General features: G+C 43.0%; 1 protein-coding gene across 1 annotated transcript in view; it reads left to right on the top strand.

Moving 5' to 3' along the window:
• Window positions 1-17,699, top strand: part of DNAH8 (dynein axonemal heavy chain 8) — a 188,528-nt gene that overhangs the window by 42,969 nt on the left and 127,860 nt on the right. Inside the window, exons 24-34 of the mRNA XM_066623193.1 lie at window positions 239-365; window positions 3,313-3,548; window positions 3,635-3,739; window positions 4,783-4,896; window positions 5,239-5,301; window positions 6,965-7,065; window positions 8,625-8,762; window positions 11,225-11,465; window positions 12,417-12,616; window positions 15,156-15,309; window positions 16,771-16,934. Coding sequence (XP_066479290.1) covers window positions 239-365; window positions 3,313-3,548; window positions 3,635-3,739; window positions 4,783-4,896; window positions 5,239-5,301; window positions 6,965-7,065; window positions 8,625-8,762; window positions 11,225-11,465; window positions 12,417-12,616; window positions 15,156-15,309; window positions 16,771-16,934 — 1,643 coding nt within the window. The remainder of the gene's footprint in view (window positions 1-238; window positions 366-3,312; window positions 3,549-3,634; window positions 3,740-4,782; window positions 4,897-5,238; window positions 5,302-6,964; window positions 7,066-8,624; window positions 8,763-11,224; window positions 11,466-12,416; window positions 12,617-15,155; window positions 15,310-16,770; window positions 16,935-17,699) is intronic.

Consider the following 17,699-nt stretch of genomic DNA (forward strand, 5'->3'; position numbering starts at 1 on the left):
TGGTGCTAGAAAATTGGATAGGATTGGGACCAAAGAGGAGAGAAACTTCTTACAATGAAAAAGGCATAAAAAGCACAATAAGAATGCTTTGAAGATCAAAATAAATAAATAATGAATAGTTCTATGTTTTAACACAGCCTATCTATAACAGCAGTAACAATACTATCATATTGGACTACTAAACTGTTTTAATGGAATGAACTAACATATTTTAATAGCCAGTTTAAACCCCACACAGGAATTTTTGGCCAGTAATCCCTCTCTGACTGAGATCAGGGCAGAAATTCTTCATTATGCTACCTTTGAGCAAGAAATAGAGGATTTAAAGCCCACTGTAACTGTTGGCCCCATTGAACTGAACACAGGTATGAGAGTGGTTTCTTTGTGTTTAATGTCTAGAAATAAGTAGCGGGAAACCCTTTTGTGACTGACAGTGAGATGCAGGTTATGAAAGAGGTTTGCTATGTGCCTGGCATGTTTGTTTCTTGTATGCTGTGATACTTGAAGCCCTTCTCCCTGCCTGCCAGCCAGCCAGCCTTTGGAGAAGTGGCACCTAAGGGGTAGGCCAGAGGGATTACTTGGCCCACCTGGCCTGCTCTTAGCCTATGTGTTCTGAGCCCACTCAGGCACTGGTCAGTGTTTGTTGCCCCTCCAACCCACCACACTATAATTCTTGCTATGAAGTTAATTTTAGCAACCAGTAAACAGAGTTGAGAAGGAATTTTACTTCTGATTCTGATTGGCCTGTTCTGGTGTCTCATCTTCCTCATACCCATGGACTTTATGTTAATATTGATTTATCTGTGCTTTGTACTTGCATCTTTTGTCTTAACAAGATGTGGTTGTTTATTAACTTTATTTATTAACTTTATTTTTACCCCGCCTTTCTCCCCGGAGGGACTCAAGGCACCTTACAAGAAAGGTTAAAACAAATTAAAAAACATAATTTAAAAACAGATAAATCAGATAAACAGATAAAAGCATATTAACAACAGATAAAACAGATAAAAGCATATTAACATATCATAAAAACAGTAGTCAGATAAAAAGTAGTCAGTAAAAGAGCATAGAGCAGCAAATCATAAAAGCATCAGGCCTGTAACCAGGTTTTAAAAAAGATATTAACAGATGTTAAAAAGATGTTTAAAAGGCCAGGAACTCAGAAGGCTTGTCTAAACAGAAGGGTCTTCAGGCCTCGCCAAAAAGTTTCAAGAAGGGAGCAGTTCTTAAGTCAAGGGGAAGGGAATTCCATAGCATTGGTGCCACTACTGAAAAGGCCCTATTTCTTGCCGCCGCCCCACATACCTCCCTAGGCGGCGGCACTTATAAAAAGGCCTTCTCTGATGACCTAAGAGGACGAGCCGGATTGTACGGGAGTAGGTGATCCCTAAGATACCCTGACCCAGAGCAGCATAGGGCTTTAAAGGTCAAAACCAGCACCTTGAATTGGGCCCAGAAACGAATGGGCAGCCAATGCAGCTGCTGGAGAAGTGGACTGACAGAATCAAACAGCCTACCTCCAGTGACTACACGGGCCGCCGCATTCTGCACTAGTTGCAGTTTCTGAACTGTCTTCAAGGGCAGCCCCACTTAGAGCGTGTTACAATAATCTAACCTCGATGTCACCATCGCCAGGTCTGCATGATCCAAGAACAGTCGCAGCTGGCGCACAAGCCGAACCTGAGCAAACGCCCCCCTAGCCACAGCCGCCACCTGGGAATCCAGGAGCAGCTGCGAGTCCAGGTGGACCCCCAAGCTGTGAACCTGCTCCTTCAGGGGGAGTGTAACCCCATTCAGTACAAGCCGATACTCTAGCACCTGCATCGAAGATTTCCAAACCAGGAGAGCCTCTGTCTTATCTGGATTTAATTTCAGCTTGTTAGCCCCCATCCAAATCCTCACTGCCTCCAGACAGCGCTCCAGGACCTCAACCACCACCCTGGAGTCTGGAGGAAAGGAGAGTTAGAGCTGGGTGTCATCAGCATATTGATGGCACCGCACTCCAAATCACCGGATGACCTCTCCCAGTGGTTTCATGTAGATGTTAAATAGCATGGGGGACAGAATTGAACCCTGTGGCACTCCACACCTTAAGGGCCAGGGTGTCGAACAGGCATCCCCCAGCACCACCATCTGGGACTGATCTTCCAAGTAGGAGCGGAACCACCACAAAACAGTGCCTCCAACTCCCAACTTGGCCAATCGGCCCAGGAGGATACCATGGTCGATGGTATCGAAAGCCACTGAGAGGTCCAGCAGGACCAACAGGGACGCACTCCCCCTGTCCAGTCCCCGGCGTAGGTCATCCACCAAGGAGACCAAGGCAGTTTCTGTCCCAAAGCCCGACCTGAAACCAGATTGAAAAGGATCCAGATAATCTGCTTCATCCAAGACCCTCTGGAGTTGAGACGCCACCACCCGCTCAATTACCTGCCCAGAAATGGGATGTTGGAGATTGGCCGGTAGTTGTCTAATACAGTGGAATCCAGGGAGGGCCTCTTCATATCTGCGAAATGTTGTGCAAACACGTCACAGCGGCTGACCGTGTGTTCCTCCTGGTCTACTGGAGGGGCCTGACGGAGGAGGCCCCATACCACACGGAACAGCTCTGCCAAACAGTTCTCAGCGGATGCAATGGTAGCATAGAAGAAAGAGCTCTTCGCTGCTACCACCGCCACGGAATAGGCTCTGTAATGAGCTCTTTCCGTGTCCAATCAGATTCATCACAAGTTTTTTGTCACCATCGCTCTAGACGCCTGCCCTGCCACTTCATCATTTGCGGCTCCTCAGTGAACCAAGGAGCTGCTCCGAATCTGCGACATGGCAGAGGTCGCTCGGGAGCAATCTCATCCACTGCCCTGGTCATTTCCCCATTCCAGAGGTCAACCAGGGCCTCAGATGAGACGCCAGTCTTGGCAGTGGGAAAATCCCCCAGAGCCCTCAGGAGGCCTTCAGGATCTATTAGCCTCCAGGGGCGGACCATAGAATGCTGTCCCCCGCCTCTGTGAAGGTAAGAAGTTGCAACAAGCCTAAACCTTACCAGGAAGTGATCTGTCCATGTCAACGGTTGTTGACACTGGGACATTAGGCAGGATCCATCATCAAGAGGAGTATGGGGATGTTCTCCTTGTATCACCTCATAGGTGGAGGCTCCCTTATGGAGTGTCAGGGGTATGGATTTTGGAGCCACTGCAGCCTCGTGGGCTGAGGTACTAGCTATAACCTTTCTCACTAGATGGTTGTATTTTAAAGTTGTTTGTGCAATTGTTTTGTGTATGAATATAATACAGAACAACTATAATGTCTTAACAGAACCAATGAAACTGGCACTCTCAATCGAAGCCAAAGCATGGAAAATGTTGCTCTGTCGCTATTTAAATGAAGAATATAAGAAGAAAATGCAAGATATGATAACATTTATGACAGAATATTTGAAAAAACTATCTCGACCAATTCGAGATCTTGATGATGTCAGATTTGCTATGGATGCTCTGGCTAACATACGTGACAAGGAAATTGAGATGGATATGATTATGGGGCCCATTGAAGTAAGCTCTGTCAAAAACTGAATCTCAGTTGTGCATTTTGAACTTTAAAAAAAAATAATATTGATTATGAGGTATTTTGTTTTTAGGAAGCCTATTCAATTTTAAATAGATTTGAAGTTGAAGTGACAAAAGAGGAATCAGAAGGAGTTGATACCTTGCGATACTCTTTTAACAAGTTACAGACTAAAGCAGTAAGTGTATAAAAACTGACTATTGTGGTTAATAACAATAAAGTTCTGAATTCTGAAAATTACTCCATCCAGTAATTCTGGATGCCCCTGATCTTCCTGCCCTGAATATCATTATAACACCCCCAGTGGGAGGACTGGTCAGGGGGTGGAAAAAGTGCTGGAAGTGGGGGAGCAGGAAAAGGCAGAGGAGAAAGGAGTAGAGACAATTGGCTATTTCTCAGTTCAAAAAGCCTTCTGCAGCCAGATGCTGTTGGCTGGGTCAAGGCTGAGGGAGCACCTGAATGAGAAAGCCCCAGAAAGAGGCCCAGTCAATTCCAAGGAGGCAAGAGTTCCCTGAAGCAGCAGCAGTGGTGAAGGAGGAAGGAAAGACTAACTTTCTGCCTGCAGCTACAGGTCCAGTCTATTTATACATGGATTTTTTATACACGGATTTGACTCAACATGAATGGCCCCTACAAATGAGAAGGAACGTGGTGATCCCTGGAGAAGGGAAAAAATACATCCCCTTAAAATCAGTTTAAAAAACTGAACAGTCCTTTAACAATAGCCTCCTTAATGAGAGAGAGAGAGAGGGCAGCTGGCTGACAATCCATCAATCCTTCTCTCTCCAGCAGACCCCTCCCTTCCCTCTGAGCAGTGAAAGAAAGGTGATCACTTTTTGTGAAGGGAGGGGCTGAGTGCTAAGCTCTTGAAGGACGACTGATTGATGGATTGTCTTCTTAATGACTTTTTTTTACCATCCACTTGAGTTCTTGGAAAGGACACGAATAATGAGTCTCAATCTGTAATTCCAAGGCCTAGCAGGGACTGCAAATGGAATAGGACCACCCTGGACAATGTGGGGTGGGTAAATCAGGGGGAGCCAGCTCTTAACAGGGGCTCAGACCTCTTGCTAGAACCCTTCCCTTGTGGAATGTACAGCTGCCCAATGAGTCTCTGGATATTGGGGGTAGGGGGGTTTACAACATTTGACTAGATAAAATTGACTGTGTGTGATATTATTGTCCTTTATTACTACCAGTGAATATTTGCTTATATTTCAGGCTAGTGTGCAAGATGAGCTGATTCAAGTACAGCCCAAGTTTAAGAGTCAGCTGCTAGAGGCTGTTGAGGTTTTCCGTGAAGATGTGTCGAGCTATGAAATAGCATATGACACGGTAATTTCTTTGATCAGTATGCAGAGCCCACAGTGTATTGTGAACTGTCTTATCTTACTTTGTCTTGAACAAAATACAAAGGTACAGAAAAAGTGAGTGGGACTGAATATGTTATGCAGTAATTTATGGTTTTAAAAGGAACGAACAACTCCAGTCAAATATCATTTGTACTGTTATTCTATATTAAGAAGAAACATTATAAAGGAAAAATGTACCCCTATGTGCATAGTCCATTCCTCTGCCCTAGCATTTGTGCTGTCTAAGTGCACTGAAAGATCATAAAACATAGGGTTCAGGTTAAAGAGTCACTGTTCATTCTTGATAACTTTGTACCTGTTTCAGGAAGGACCAATGGTTCCAAATACACCACCGCAAGAAGCTAGCAATAGATTACAAATCTTCCAGGTAAGAAGCCCTGTGTGTGAACTGGCTCCATATCTAGTAAATTGGCATTCTCAGCGATCTGTACATATACGTACATACATCGTACATTCATACTAAAAAATGATATCATGAAAGTATATTGGCAACCTTCAATCTCGAAAGACGATGGTATTGCGCTCTGAAAGGTGGTTCTGGCACAGCGTCTAGTGTGGCTGAAAAGGCCAATCTGGGAGTGACAATCCCTTCCACACCGGGAGCAAGTGCAGTCTGTCCCTGGTCTGTCTCCCTGGCTATGGGCCTTCCTTCTTTGCCTCTTTGCCTCAGACTGTTGGCAAAGTGTCTCTTCAAACTGGGAAAGGCCATGCTGCACAGCCTGCCTCCAAGCGGGCCGGTCAGAGGACAGGGTTTCCCACTTGTTGAGGTCCATCCCTAAGGCCTTCAGATCCCTCTTGCAGATGTTCTTGTATCGCAGCTGTGGTCTACCTGTAGGGCGCTTTCCTTGCACAAGTTCTCCATAGAGGAGATCCTTTGGGATCCGGCCATCATCCATTCTCACGACATGACCGAGCCAACGCAGGCGTCTCAGCAGTGAATACATGCTAGGGATTCCAGCACGTTCCAGGACTGTGTTGTTTGGAACTTTGTCCTGCCAGGTGATGCCGAGGATGCGTCGGAGGCAGCGCATGTGGAAAGCGCTCAGTTTCCTCTCCTGTTGTGAAAGAAGAGTCCATGACTCGCTGCAGTACAGAAGTGTACTCAGGACGCAAGCTCTGTAGACCTGGATCTTGGTATGTTCCGTCAGCTTCTTGTTGGACCAGACTCTCTTTGTGAGTGGAAAATGTGGTAGCTGCTTTACCGATGCACTTGTTTAGCTCGGTATCGAGAGAAAGAGTGTCAGAGATCGTTGAGCCAAGGTACACAAAGTCATGGACAACCTCCAGTTCATGCGCAGAGATTGTAATGCAGGGAGGTGAGTCCACATCCTGAACCATGACCTGTGTTTTCTTCAGGCTAATTGTCAGTCCAAAATCTTGGCAGGCCTTGCTAAAACGATCCATGAGCTGCTGGAGATCTTTGGCAGAGTGGGTAGTGACAGCTGCATTGTCGGCAAAGAGGAAGTCACACAGACATTTCAGCTGGACTTTGGATTTTGTTCTCAGTCTGGAGAGGTTGAAGAGCTTTCCGTCTGATCTGGTCCGGAGATAGATGCCTTCTGTTGCAGTTCCAAAGGCATGCTTCAGCAGGACAGCGAAGAAAATCCCAAACAAGGTTGGCGCAAGAACACAGCCCTGCTTCACTCCGCTTCGGATGTCAAAAGGGTCTGATGTGGAGCCATCGAAGACAACAGTGCCCTTCATGTTCTTGTGGAAAGATCTGATGATGCTGAGGAGCCTGGATGGACATCCGATCTTGGGGAGAATCTTGAAGAGGCCGTTTCTGCTGACCAGGTCAAAAGCCTTGGCATACAAAGTATGGCATACTTAATGATGATGTTACACCTGATCTTTCTCTCAGACTTCTCAGCGTGTCATGTGGAAATGACAACCAAAAGCCTTGTGTTAGTCACCTGTTGGATACAAATTGTGTCCAATTACATAAATTAGACACACTTGTAGTGAAACTTAATCAATTTTATACTACATAATCTAAGCTCTTTATCAATTTCCACTATATCGTTTATTAGGTCAATTTTGATGAGCTCTGGAGGAAATTTGTTACTTACTCATCAGGCGAGCAGCTATTTGGATTGCCTGTCACAGACTATGAAGTTTTACATAAAATCAGGTAACTGTGGAAAATTGCTCTGTCTACCATAATACATTAAGTATTGTAGAAAAGCTTTAATGATGAAGGGAACTGAACAAAAAGACATTTGTACAAAATTGTACCTACTTATGTAACTATGTATGTTCAGAACTAAATGCCTTCAAAACATGAATGAAGAGAGTCGTGGGAGGGCATGAGGAACCACTCTGTGGGAAACTTAAGAGCCCAATCCTATTCTTCCCATCCCCACTAATGCAGCTGTACCAAATACAAGTGTGCTGTATCCAGTGCCGGGGTGTGTGTGGATTGGGAGGCTTCAGAGTAGGAAGAGATTTATTTCCCTTTCCCCTTCCATAAGCCTCCTGCTCCATTATGGGTCTCCTCAGACCTGAACCAGCTCTGTACCTGGTACAGATCTGAGGAGAGAAAGGGGGTGGGAAAGCTTGCAAAATAGGGGATAGGATCTGGTGTGTGCCATTGCCACTGGATTCACCCCATCCTGCAGCCTCCGTGCCCCATTCCTCCCCCTGGTGGCTCACCGCTTGCAGCAGTGGCCCAACCACATTCTATGGCATATCACCTTTTGCAACAGTCATAAAGTGCACTGCAGTGACAGAATATGAGTTCTGGAAGCACAGTGATCCAATAGTTTTGGGCCCTGAGGCTGAAATCCTGTACACATTTACCTGGGAGTAAGTCCCATTGACTTCAGTGGGTCTTATTTCTGAATAGACTCGCCTAGGATTGTGTTGTGAGACAATTTTAAGGGCTGTGGAAATGGGTCTTCTGTGGATATTCTAATATCTTACTTTTCATCTTAATTGAGTATGTTTTTAAAAATATGTAGCATATTAATCTGGATTTTACGCAGCCGTGAAATTTTCTTCTAATGTATTAGATTAGTTCAGAAAGGACATAATAAAGCCACCTTTGAACTGAAAACACAAGCTAGGCAAATCTATGTAAAGGTATATTTTAAATATATTTAAAATATATTAAATATATTATATATTATATATATTATATATATTATAATATATAATATTATATATAATATTATATAATATATATATAATATTATAATATATATTATTATATATTATATTAAATATATCTTTTAAAATATATTTTAACATGTAACCTATTAATTTAAATACAATATGTACAAAAATGTTATTTATTGTACTGAATTTAGAGCAATTGAGATTAATTCTTCATGCTACTTAAATTATATATTGAGTGACTTTGTGTTTTCAGAGCTTCCAGATAATACCTAGAGAAAATGCAGTTCTTTGTGCCCTGTGGAATAACATTCTAAAATAAACCAATTGTGCTTTTATAATCCTGTTATGTCTTAGGAAGTGTCCTGAGGGCACATGATACAGCAACCTTGCTGAAGCCAAGCAGGTCCAAGTCTGATCAATGCCTGAATGGGTAACCAACCATCTGCAAACCTTATACAAGCCACCTTGATTTCCATGGTGGAAGGCAGGCAGTCTATAACTGTGATCGGTCAATCTGGTAAAACAAAAAGATTGCTTAAAGATCTAATGAGCATTGGAACTTTTGTCTTGTAGAAAGGAGCTAAGTTTACTTCAAAAATTATATGGATTATATGATACTGTGATGAACAACATCAGTGGGTATTATGAAATTCTCTGGGGAGATGTAGATATTGAAAATATCAACGCTGAACTTCTGGAGTTTCAGAACAGGTAAGCTTATTTGCTGCATAATGTACCCAATTCTCTTAATAAAACACCAGTCAAGAAGGTGAGCAGCAGGTAGACTTTAGAGGTATAGGTTCTACTTTTTCCCAACTAGCATGGTCTTTCTTCGTGGTTGCCTCCCTGATGGAGTGCTGCTGTTGCTGCAAAGGCTGGATGGTCATGCACTGGCAGCAGTTATATGCAGAGTGCCCGTTGGTGCGGTGTTGCTGGCAGTGGAGGCAGATTGGACCAGGATGGGGCAAATTCCAACAGTGGAACTTGGTGGTAGTGCTGCCTGCCAGATCCAGAGCCCCCATCCTGGGCCTGACACAGCTTCTACAACAGAACAGATCTACACAAGGAAAAGAGCTGGCATAGATCTGAGAAGGCCCAGAGGGGACCAGGCGGTGGCCAGAGAGGTAAAAAACTTTTAAAAACTTGCCTTTCTAATTTAGCCTGGTCTCCTGCTGCTGTGCTAGATATAGCAGGGGCTACACTAGCAGTCCTAAATCCTTTGCTCCAGCAAGGGATACAACTGGGCTGTTCATGGACCTCGAACTAAACATGGGCCAGCAGTGTGATGCAGCTGCACGAAAAGGTAATACAGTTCTGGGCTGCATTAACAGAGGAATAGAGTTCAGCTCACAAGGAGTAATATATTTTTCAGCACTAGACAGGCCTCAATTGGAATACTGGATTGAGTTTTGGGTACCGCGTTTTAAGAAGAAAGTTAATAAGCCACATTGGGTTTAGAGGAGGGCCACGTAAGATGTTGATGGATCTGGAAACCATGTCCTATGAGGGAGAGTTCAAAGAGCTTGGTGTGCTTGGATCAGAGAAGACAAGGGAAGATATGATAACTATCCAGTTGTAGATCTGGCCCCGCTGCCACCCCAGGGCACAGAACTGCAACATGCCCCCCCCTGCTTTATGGAGCCTTGCACAACATCCATGAGCGCTCTGAAAGCTGCCTGAGGCCTCCAGAGGGCCGTTAAATAGTACTTCCTGTATTGTTTAACAGAACTGAAAGTACTGTTTAACAACCCTCCGGAGGCCTCAGACAGCTTTTGTAGTGCCTGTGAATTCCGTGCAGGGCCTCCCTGCCCTTTGAAAGAGCTCCAGAGGGCAGACGGGCGGGCAGAGGCGACTGTGGCAGGCACAGCAGTACCACCCCCACGGGTCCCTCTGGGGCTTTTGCCCCCCCCCGACCCTTCCCCAGGACTGCCACTGTAACTATCTTCAAGTATCTGAGGGGCTGTTACACAGAAAGAGGAATTGATTTACCCTCCTTGACTTCTGAGGGCAGGACTAGAACTATAGATTGGAACTACAGGAATGTAGACAAGACATGAGAAAGAATTTCCTAACTGTAAGAGCTATCCAGTACTGGAACAGCCTGCCTTGTGCAGTTATGGGTTCACTGCAATGGAGGTTGACAAGCAGTGGCTACACATGTAGTCAATGTAATTAATCTACACATGTAGATAATATGGGTGCTTGCACTGAGCAGGGGCTTAGACTAAATGATTTCTAAGTTACTTTCCAGCTCTAACAGTTTATGATGCCAGTGTATGATTCTATAACCCGTATGCACAAGTGCATATCTATATCTAAGTTACTACACACAAAACTCTAATACTGACCAACAGAACTGCACAAAAGTCTGGTCAAAAGCAAACAATTCTCATATTTACAAGTGAGGAACACCTTTGAGAGAAAAACAGTTACCACAAGCCAGCCATGGCAGATTTTTTTTTTAAACTGCAGTTAAAAAATTTTCTTTACTGATTTTCAACTGTTGGAAGTCAGAAACCCTTTGCTACAAATACCCCAAGACTTTCCTGTAGCCCCCTATCTAATTTTTGCATGCTCCTGTACTAAATTACTCTATACTAGCAGATTTCAATCTTTTATATTTTGTGGCACACTAACAAGGCACTAAAATTGTCAAGGCATGTCATTTTTATTTTTATTTTTTACAATTGAGAAGGCACACTGCACTGCCAGTGGAGTGAGGGTTCACATCTCCTGATGGTGTTACCAATAAATCACCTCCTCCAAACTCCCGCAGCACACCTGCGGATCATTCATGGCATATCAATATGCCATGGCTCACTGATTGAAAATCACTATTCTATGCCATCTATCATTGGCAATTACGTACCAGGCCTATGTCCCAGCATACTTTAGCAAGCATTGCCACATTATGAAACTTTGTATCCTTTAAGATTGGCGGTAGCAACCCTATGCAATATTGCAAGCTTTTGGGAAGCAGGTAGGTTGTGGTAGGGACTTTTCAGTTGTGGTTCCAGTTTTGTAAAGTCTGGAGTTTTGTAAAATTTGATCCCAAGCCTGCACTTTAGTGTAATGAAAAGTGTTTTTTTAGTAAGCCTTTTCAGGAATAGATATGAGATTATCATGCTATTTATATTGATGCCTTTGCACTTTTCCTATGTTTTCAATGAAAGGTGCCGCAAACTACCCAAAGGGCTTAAAGACTGGCAGGCCTTTTTAGATCTTAAAAAAAGGATAGATGATTTCAGCGAATCATGCCCGCTGTTAGAAATGATGACAAATAAAGCAATGAAACTCAGACACTGGAATCGCATTTCTGAAACAACTGGGCATCCGTTTGATGTGGAATCTGATTCCTTCTGCCTTCGGAATATCATGGAAGCACCACTTCTCAAGCACAAGGATGATATTGAGGTAAATAATTTTATTGTTTTGCATGCAGACTTTTACATTTTGCATGTTATATTCTCTAAGGAAAACAGGGTACAGTTTAGAAAACAGGTAGTGACTTCAAAAAAGCACGATCTTTCTATTCCAGGGTCAGTGGTGTTACTGGGATTGGTTTCACTGAGTATGGTAACTCATGGTATCACCCCTATGGACCACATCTGCCTTCAGAACTCTGGGTATTCCCAATCTCCTTAGCCAGCCATCTCCCACCCTCCTATTGATGCCAGACCTGGCCTCAAAGAGAGTGAAAGACAGAGGCCGGGTTATCCCAGAGGCTGGGTCATAATGCAGGAATTGATACATACGAGAAGTTACACTGTGCAAAATAAACAATATTCAGAAAGAATTGCCCCCACTCTGATTTTGTCTTCTTGATAATGTCAATGAATTTGGCTACTTAATGATGCCTGAAGCAAAAGCAGATTCAGGGCCATGCTTCCTGCACTCACTCTGATACATAGTTTGAAATTAACAGACATTCAGATTTTCTGCTCCCAATTCAGGTGAGTGAACTGGACCAGTGACCAAGTGTGAGTCAGGTTTTGGTCAAGGCTGCTGTTCTCTAGAGATGCCAGGCAATCCCAGGGTTCCAATTTACAATTAAAAGAGGAAGACTCTGTATTATTATAAGTGACTTAGAACTTTGGTCAGAGTGGAGAATATGACAGGCTGCTTTCTATCAGCCTCAGTATACACAGAGTTGTCTTTTGGAGAAAAGAGGAGAGCTTGCTCATGACAAGCAGCTGAAACTCCACATGGCACGTTTGCCATGTGAAAGGAAAGGAAAGTTCTGCTGCCTCTGCTCAAGTGTGCACATATTTTGTAGTTTTACTTCACAGCCAGATATGCACGTTTTGGAAAGAAGTGATTCAATATTTTTAATATTTAAATATTTTAAATTTGTTTTCTTTTCAGGACATCTGTATATCTGCTATAAAAGAAAAGGATATTGAAGCTAAGTTGGCTCAGGTAGCTGATAGCTGGACAAATCAGGTCCTGAGCTTTTCAGCTTTCAAGGGGAGGGGAGAGCTACTCCTCAAAGGAACAGAATCTGCTGAAATTATTACACTGATGGAGGACAGCTTAATGATTCTAGGCTCTTTACTAAGTAACAGGTAGCTTTTAAGATACTTTGAAGTGTTGAAGTTCCTTTTTATAAATACATTTTCTTTGTAGATTACCTCATTTCATCCCTGTTTCTCAAGTACTTGGGCACACTGGAATTTTCCAGTTTCCAGGAAGGCACTATCCTTTCTGACCCTGCTGACCAGCAGCATGACCAGCATATTGACTAGCAAGGGAAGAGCCCTGGCCTATCAGAGAGCCCATTTGACCAGATTGATCCCTGAACCTGAGTACTAGTGGCAGTGGTAGTGCCCAATTAGCCATCAGGTGCTTCCTGTGATTGTCATTGGGGGCCAAGTGCAGATCTTTGCCCCATGGTCCCCAGAAACTTGGTAATGGCACTGGTTTGACCTTACTTGTTAAAGGCAAAAGCTTTCATTAGAATTAGAGATACTATCTTGTTGAATATACAGTGGTGCCTCGCATAACGAAATTAATTCGTTCCGTGAGTCCTTTCGTTATGCGAGTTTTTCGTTTTGCGAAGCGCGTTTTCCCATAGGAATGCATTGAAATTTAATTAATATGGGCAAAAAAAGTCAGAACAAAGTCAAATTTGGTTAACAAAGTGTTTAAGTGCTCTTTAAAGACATACCATATTTTTTGCTCCATGTAAAGTGAACAGCAGTCAACAGTGGCATTAAGAACCATTATCACTGTCATTAACAAATGGAGAGACTTAAAGGTTTGAATACTCTAGTTTTCTGGAAACCCCAAGAACTCATCATCGCTAGAGTCAGAATTTATGAAGCTCATTTGCTCACAATCACTGACATCACTTTCTTCGCTGTCTTCCCCCCCTTCCTTAGGGTGAACGTGAGCATAAACTGGCATGACGATCCCCCCTTATTAGGGTGAACGTAATCATAAACTGGCATGAAGATCCCCCCTTCTTAGGGTGAATGGGATCATAAACTGACATGAAGATCCCCTCTTATTAGGGTGAATGGGATCAGGCTTGCGGGGGGGGGGAAGGCTGTGATGGCAGGTTGCTGGGGGGGGCTTACATTCAGGTGCTGGATGAGGTGAGTGAAGGCACCCCTCCCCTGCTGTGTGAGTGGGAGGGCAGAGCATCTGTGTGTGTAAGAGAAGGGGGCAGCCTGTGTGTGTGAGAGAGGGGGGAAAGTGTTTGTGTTGCAGAGAAGTTGTGATGCTCCAGGCTTGGGGTGGGGGGAAAGAGGCTGTGATGCTCCAGGGTTGGGGGGAGAGAGGCTGGGATGCTCCAGGCTTGCGGGGGGGGGGAGAGGGAGGCTGGGATGCTCCTGGCTTTCAGGGGGGGGAAGAGAGAGGCTGCGATGCTCCAGGCTTGGGGGGGGGAAGAGAGAGGCTGTGATGCTCCAGGCTTGCGGGAGGCACAAAAACGGGCGGGAGCAAGAACGTGCAACCCCTGACAGGCACACAGAAGCCTGGCCCTGTGAGTGAGTGAGTGAGTGAGTGAGGGGTGGTGAAGAGAGCGTAAGTGTGTGTGTGAGAGGGAGAGAGGGATGCTGACTGACCTGCTGCTGCGCGAGGAAACCCCAAGAACTCATCATCCTTCCTTAGGGTGAACGTGAGCATAAACTGGCATGACGATCCTCCCCCTTCCTTAGGCTGAATGTGAGCATAAACTGGCATGAAGATCCCCCCCTTCCTTAGGGTGAATGTGAGCATAAAGTGGCATGAAGATCCCCCCCTTAAAACAAACCAAAACAAAACAAAATTCGTCTTGCGAAGCACGGGTCATAAAAATTCATTGTGCGAGTCACCAAAAATCGCAAAACGCTTTCGTTCTGCGAGTTTTTCGGTTCGCGAGGCACTCGTTATGCGAGGCACCCCTGTATTACATTATCCTATCTCATATGCATGATTAGACTATTGGGAGTGCTTGTGATTGTGTGTGCATTCCTTCCTTATCCATTTTTGTGCAGGCATTTCCCTTCTCTCAGTTTTGGAATTAACTATAATTAGCATTACATCTGCACCAATGTTAATATTAATCACAGTTAATCTAATCTGCATGCCTGCCTCTAACCATGGTTGAAAACTGTGGTTTGATAATTACTTGGATTATCTATAGCAGCGTTTCTCAAACTGTGAGCTGGGACCCACTATGTGGTTCACAAGCCAGTCTCAGGTGGGATTGCATAGCACCTAGCTCAGGCACCATTGAAAATATGGGAAGATGGGGTGATGGAAAGGGGGAGAGCTGTGTGGTTATTTTGTTTGTAACTAAGTTGTAAATAGGCATTTTTTTTCTTTCTGGTTCACTTTGCTATTGGAAAATTGCTGATAAATAACTTAACTTATTGCTGCATTCTCAGGAAAGCAGCAGGCTCTGGCATCACAATGACTGCACTACCTACTTGATGATGTCACTTCTGGTCATGACATCACTTGCAGATTAATGACATTACTTCCAGCAGGTCCTGGACAAATTGTCATTCTCAAAAATGGGTTCCAGTGCTAAAAAGTGTGAGAACCACTGATCTATTGCATCTATCAGTTTCAAAGTTTCTGCCATTTCATGATCATATTTCTTGCCTCTTATTTTAGATACAATGCACCATTTAAAAAAGATATTCAGAGTTGGGTATTCAAACTTAGCACCTCCAGTGACATCATTGAAGAATGGTTGATTGTACAAAACCTCTGGGTATATTTGGAAGCTGTTTTTGTAGGTGGAGATATTGCTAAGCAGCTACCTCAGGTAAATCTATAACTATTTAAATACAGTATGCAAAATTTTTGCCAAGTAATCAAGCTCCAATTCTCACTTCGCTTTATCTCTGGGTCAATCAGAGGGCAGAGTCTTTCAATTCTGAACAGTTTCCTTTCTTGCTAAGCTTAGGCAGGCAGCTGGTTAGTTGCTATAGTTATTTCCTGGGATGTTCCAGCCAAAGTTAACCTTTTATTCCCCTCCGTTCCCTTTTGCTGCTGCAACCTGATTCCCTTTTGCAAAGGCTTTGCATTTGGCAGAGGTCCTTTTTTTTTCAACACCAGGTTGGGATCCCCTTTCCATTTGAAGCAACAATTCCCAGGCTACAATTCAATGCAGGATTACTTAAGAATAACACCCATGGAAAGCAGTGGGTCTGCTTCTGAGTAAAAAGGGTTGCAAATATATGCAGCTGCATCTCTCTGCTGTGAATTGAATTGCACACTCAGTTATGTGTTATGGGTTGTATGTTGTATGTAGAGCTTCTGGCTTAACACACCAGACACCTTAAAGGTGGATTTGATTCATGGTTCTCCTGCAGTGGTTCCCAACCTTTTTCACTTGTATATCCCTTGGCAATAATAAATTGTACCCTTCATATTAGCAAAATGTTTATAATAATACAAGCCCTCATCTCTCTATGAAAACCCAGACTTTATGTATTCATCACAGTGTTTTCTCTTTTTATCTGTTTGAGGAACAGAAGACTCTGCCTTTGCACTGTTTTGCACCAGAAGTGTGTTGAGAAATTCTGGGTGATTGACCACTTTCCATATTATGTTTCATCTTTTTCACTGTGCTGGTTTTCAATCACTGGTTCATACATGAATTGATGACCAAAAATTAGCTGTTGGTGGGGCTTTCAAAGCCAACTAGCTACCTCCCTTCCTTCCTTGCTGGTCCTTGCAAGGTATTCTGGAGCATGACCTGCCTTTTTCTACCATTATTCCATTCTTTTTCAAGTACCCCTAAAGGTCCTGTTGAGTGTCCCTGGGAGTACATGAATACCAGGTTGGGAACCACTGATTTACTGGTATGTTGTTTACAGTGCACTTACTCTAATAGTGTTTACAAAAAGGTGGTGAAGACCAGAATTTAAAAAGAATAAAAATGTATCTTATGATTTTACTATGTTTTTAATAAATTAGAGGCTACAGTTCTTAGGTAACAATTAGTGGTAGGTTATTTTTCAGGATCTGGCCTGGGTAAAATCAGACAAAACTAAAGTCAGACACCCCTCTAAGTTTAACCCCCAACTTATCTGAGGGTCATAGAAAATTCCATGATTGTTGGCTCAAGACCTGCCCTCGACTTATCTGTGGGGTCGACTTATAGACGAGTATCTGCGGTAAATTTAAAATAAATTTAAATAAAATACAACTGAGTAGCAATTTAAACTTTGAAATAGCCTGTGATCTTTTTTTACCTGTCTTCTGCAATTATTCTACCTAGGAAGCAAAGCGTTTTCAAAACATTGATAAATCATGGATAAAAATAATGCAGCGAGCTCATGAAAATCCCAATGTAGTCAGCTGCTGTGTCGGAGATGAGACTATGGGACAACTTTTACCACATTTACATGAGCAATTGGAAGTGTGCCAAAAGTCACTTACAGGGTATGAAATTTACAAACAATGTTTTGGAAATACTGAATTGTTTCATTTAGAACCAAATGATTTTCATGGTCTCAATTATAATCATATATTATTTTTTTTTAAAGAATCTGCTTCTTAATTCTTAGTAGTTATTTGGGTTTAATGTTAGCAGGAGAGTTCTAAGGATGGCTAGTTGGGGAGGTTTTGGAGCTTTACAAAGTTCTGGGGATTAATCAGTAGTGTAAACAGCTGTCTTGTAACTGTCGATTTATATTAGGAATTTAGACCTGTGCATGCAAATGTGGTTATGTTCCCTTGGTATTAAAAATATTTTTAGTATTCATAATATAACTTTTAAAGATATGCAAAGAAAGAAATACAGCTCTATTTCTGACACTCTCCATAAAACAGCAGTCTTTCATTTTTTAAATCATTAATTCACTTCAGACAGTCAATTACCAAGGCTAACTTATTGCTTCAAGTACAGATACTATTTGAAAGAAAAAGAAGGAATATTTATTTCCAATAGCAGTAGATCTTCTCATAAATCTAGACCTTCACATACCCATATTTTACTACTTTTGATGTCCTGGCATACATTCTGAGGAATCAGAAGAAGTTAAAGGAATTTAGGCCTGCAGCTCCTTAAGATTTTCGTCAAGACTGGTCTTAGGTTATGAATGGTCCTTAGAATGAGCCGAGAAGTTAAAAAAAAAAAGTTAAAAAATGAAAAATTACCAACAATCACATGGGACACTTGGGATGAGTTCCAAGATATATGTTAAT

This window comes from Tiliqua scincoides, chromosome 1 (genome assembly GCF_035046505.1).
Source record: "Tiliqua scincoides isolate rTilSci1 chromosome 1, rTilSci1.hap2, whole genome shotgun sequence".
In the NCBI taxonomy this organism is placed as follows: domain Eukaryota; kingdom Metazoa; phylum Chordata; class Lepidosauria; order Squamata; family Scincidae; genus Tiliqua; species Tiliqua scincoides.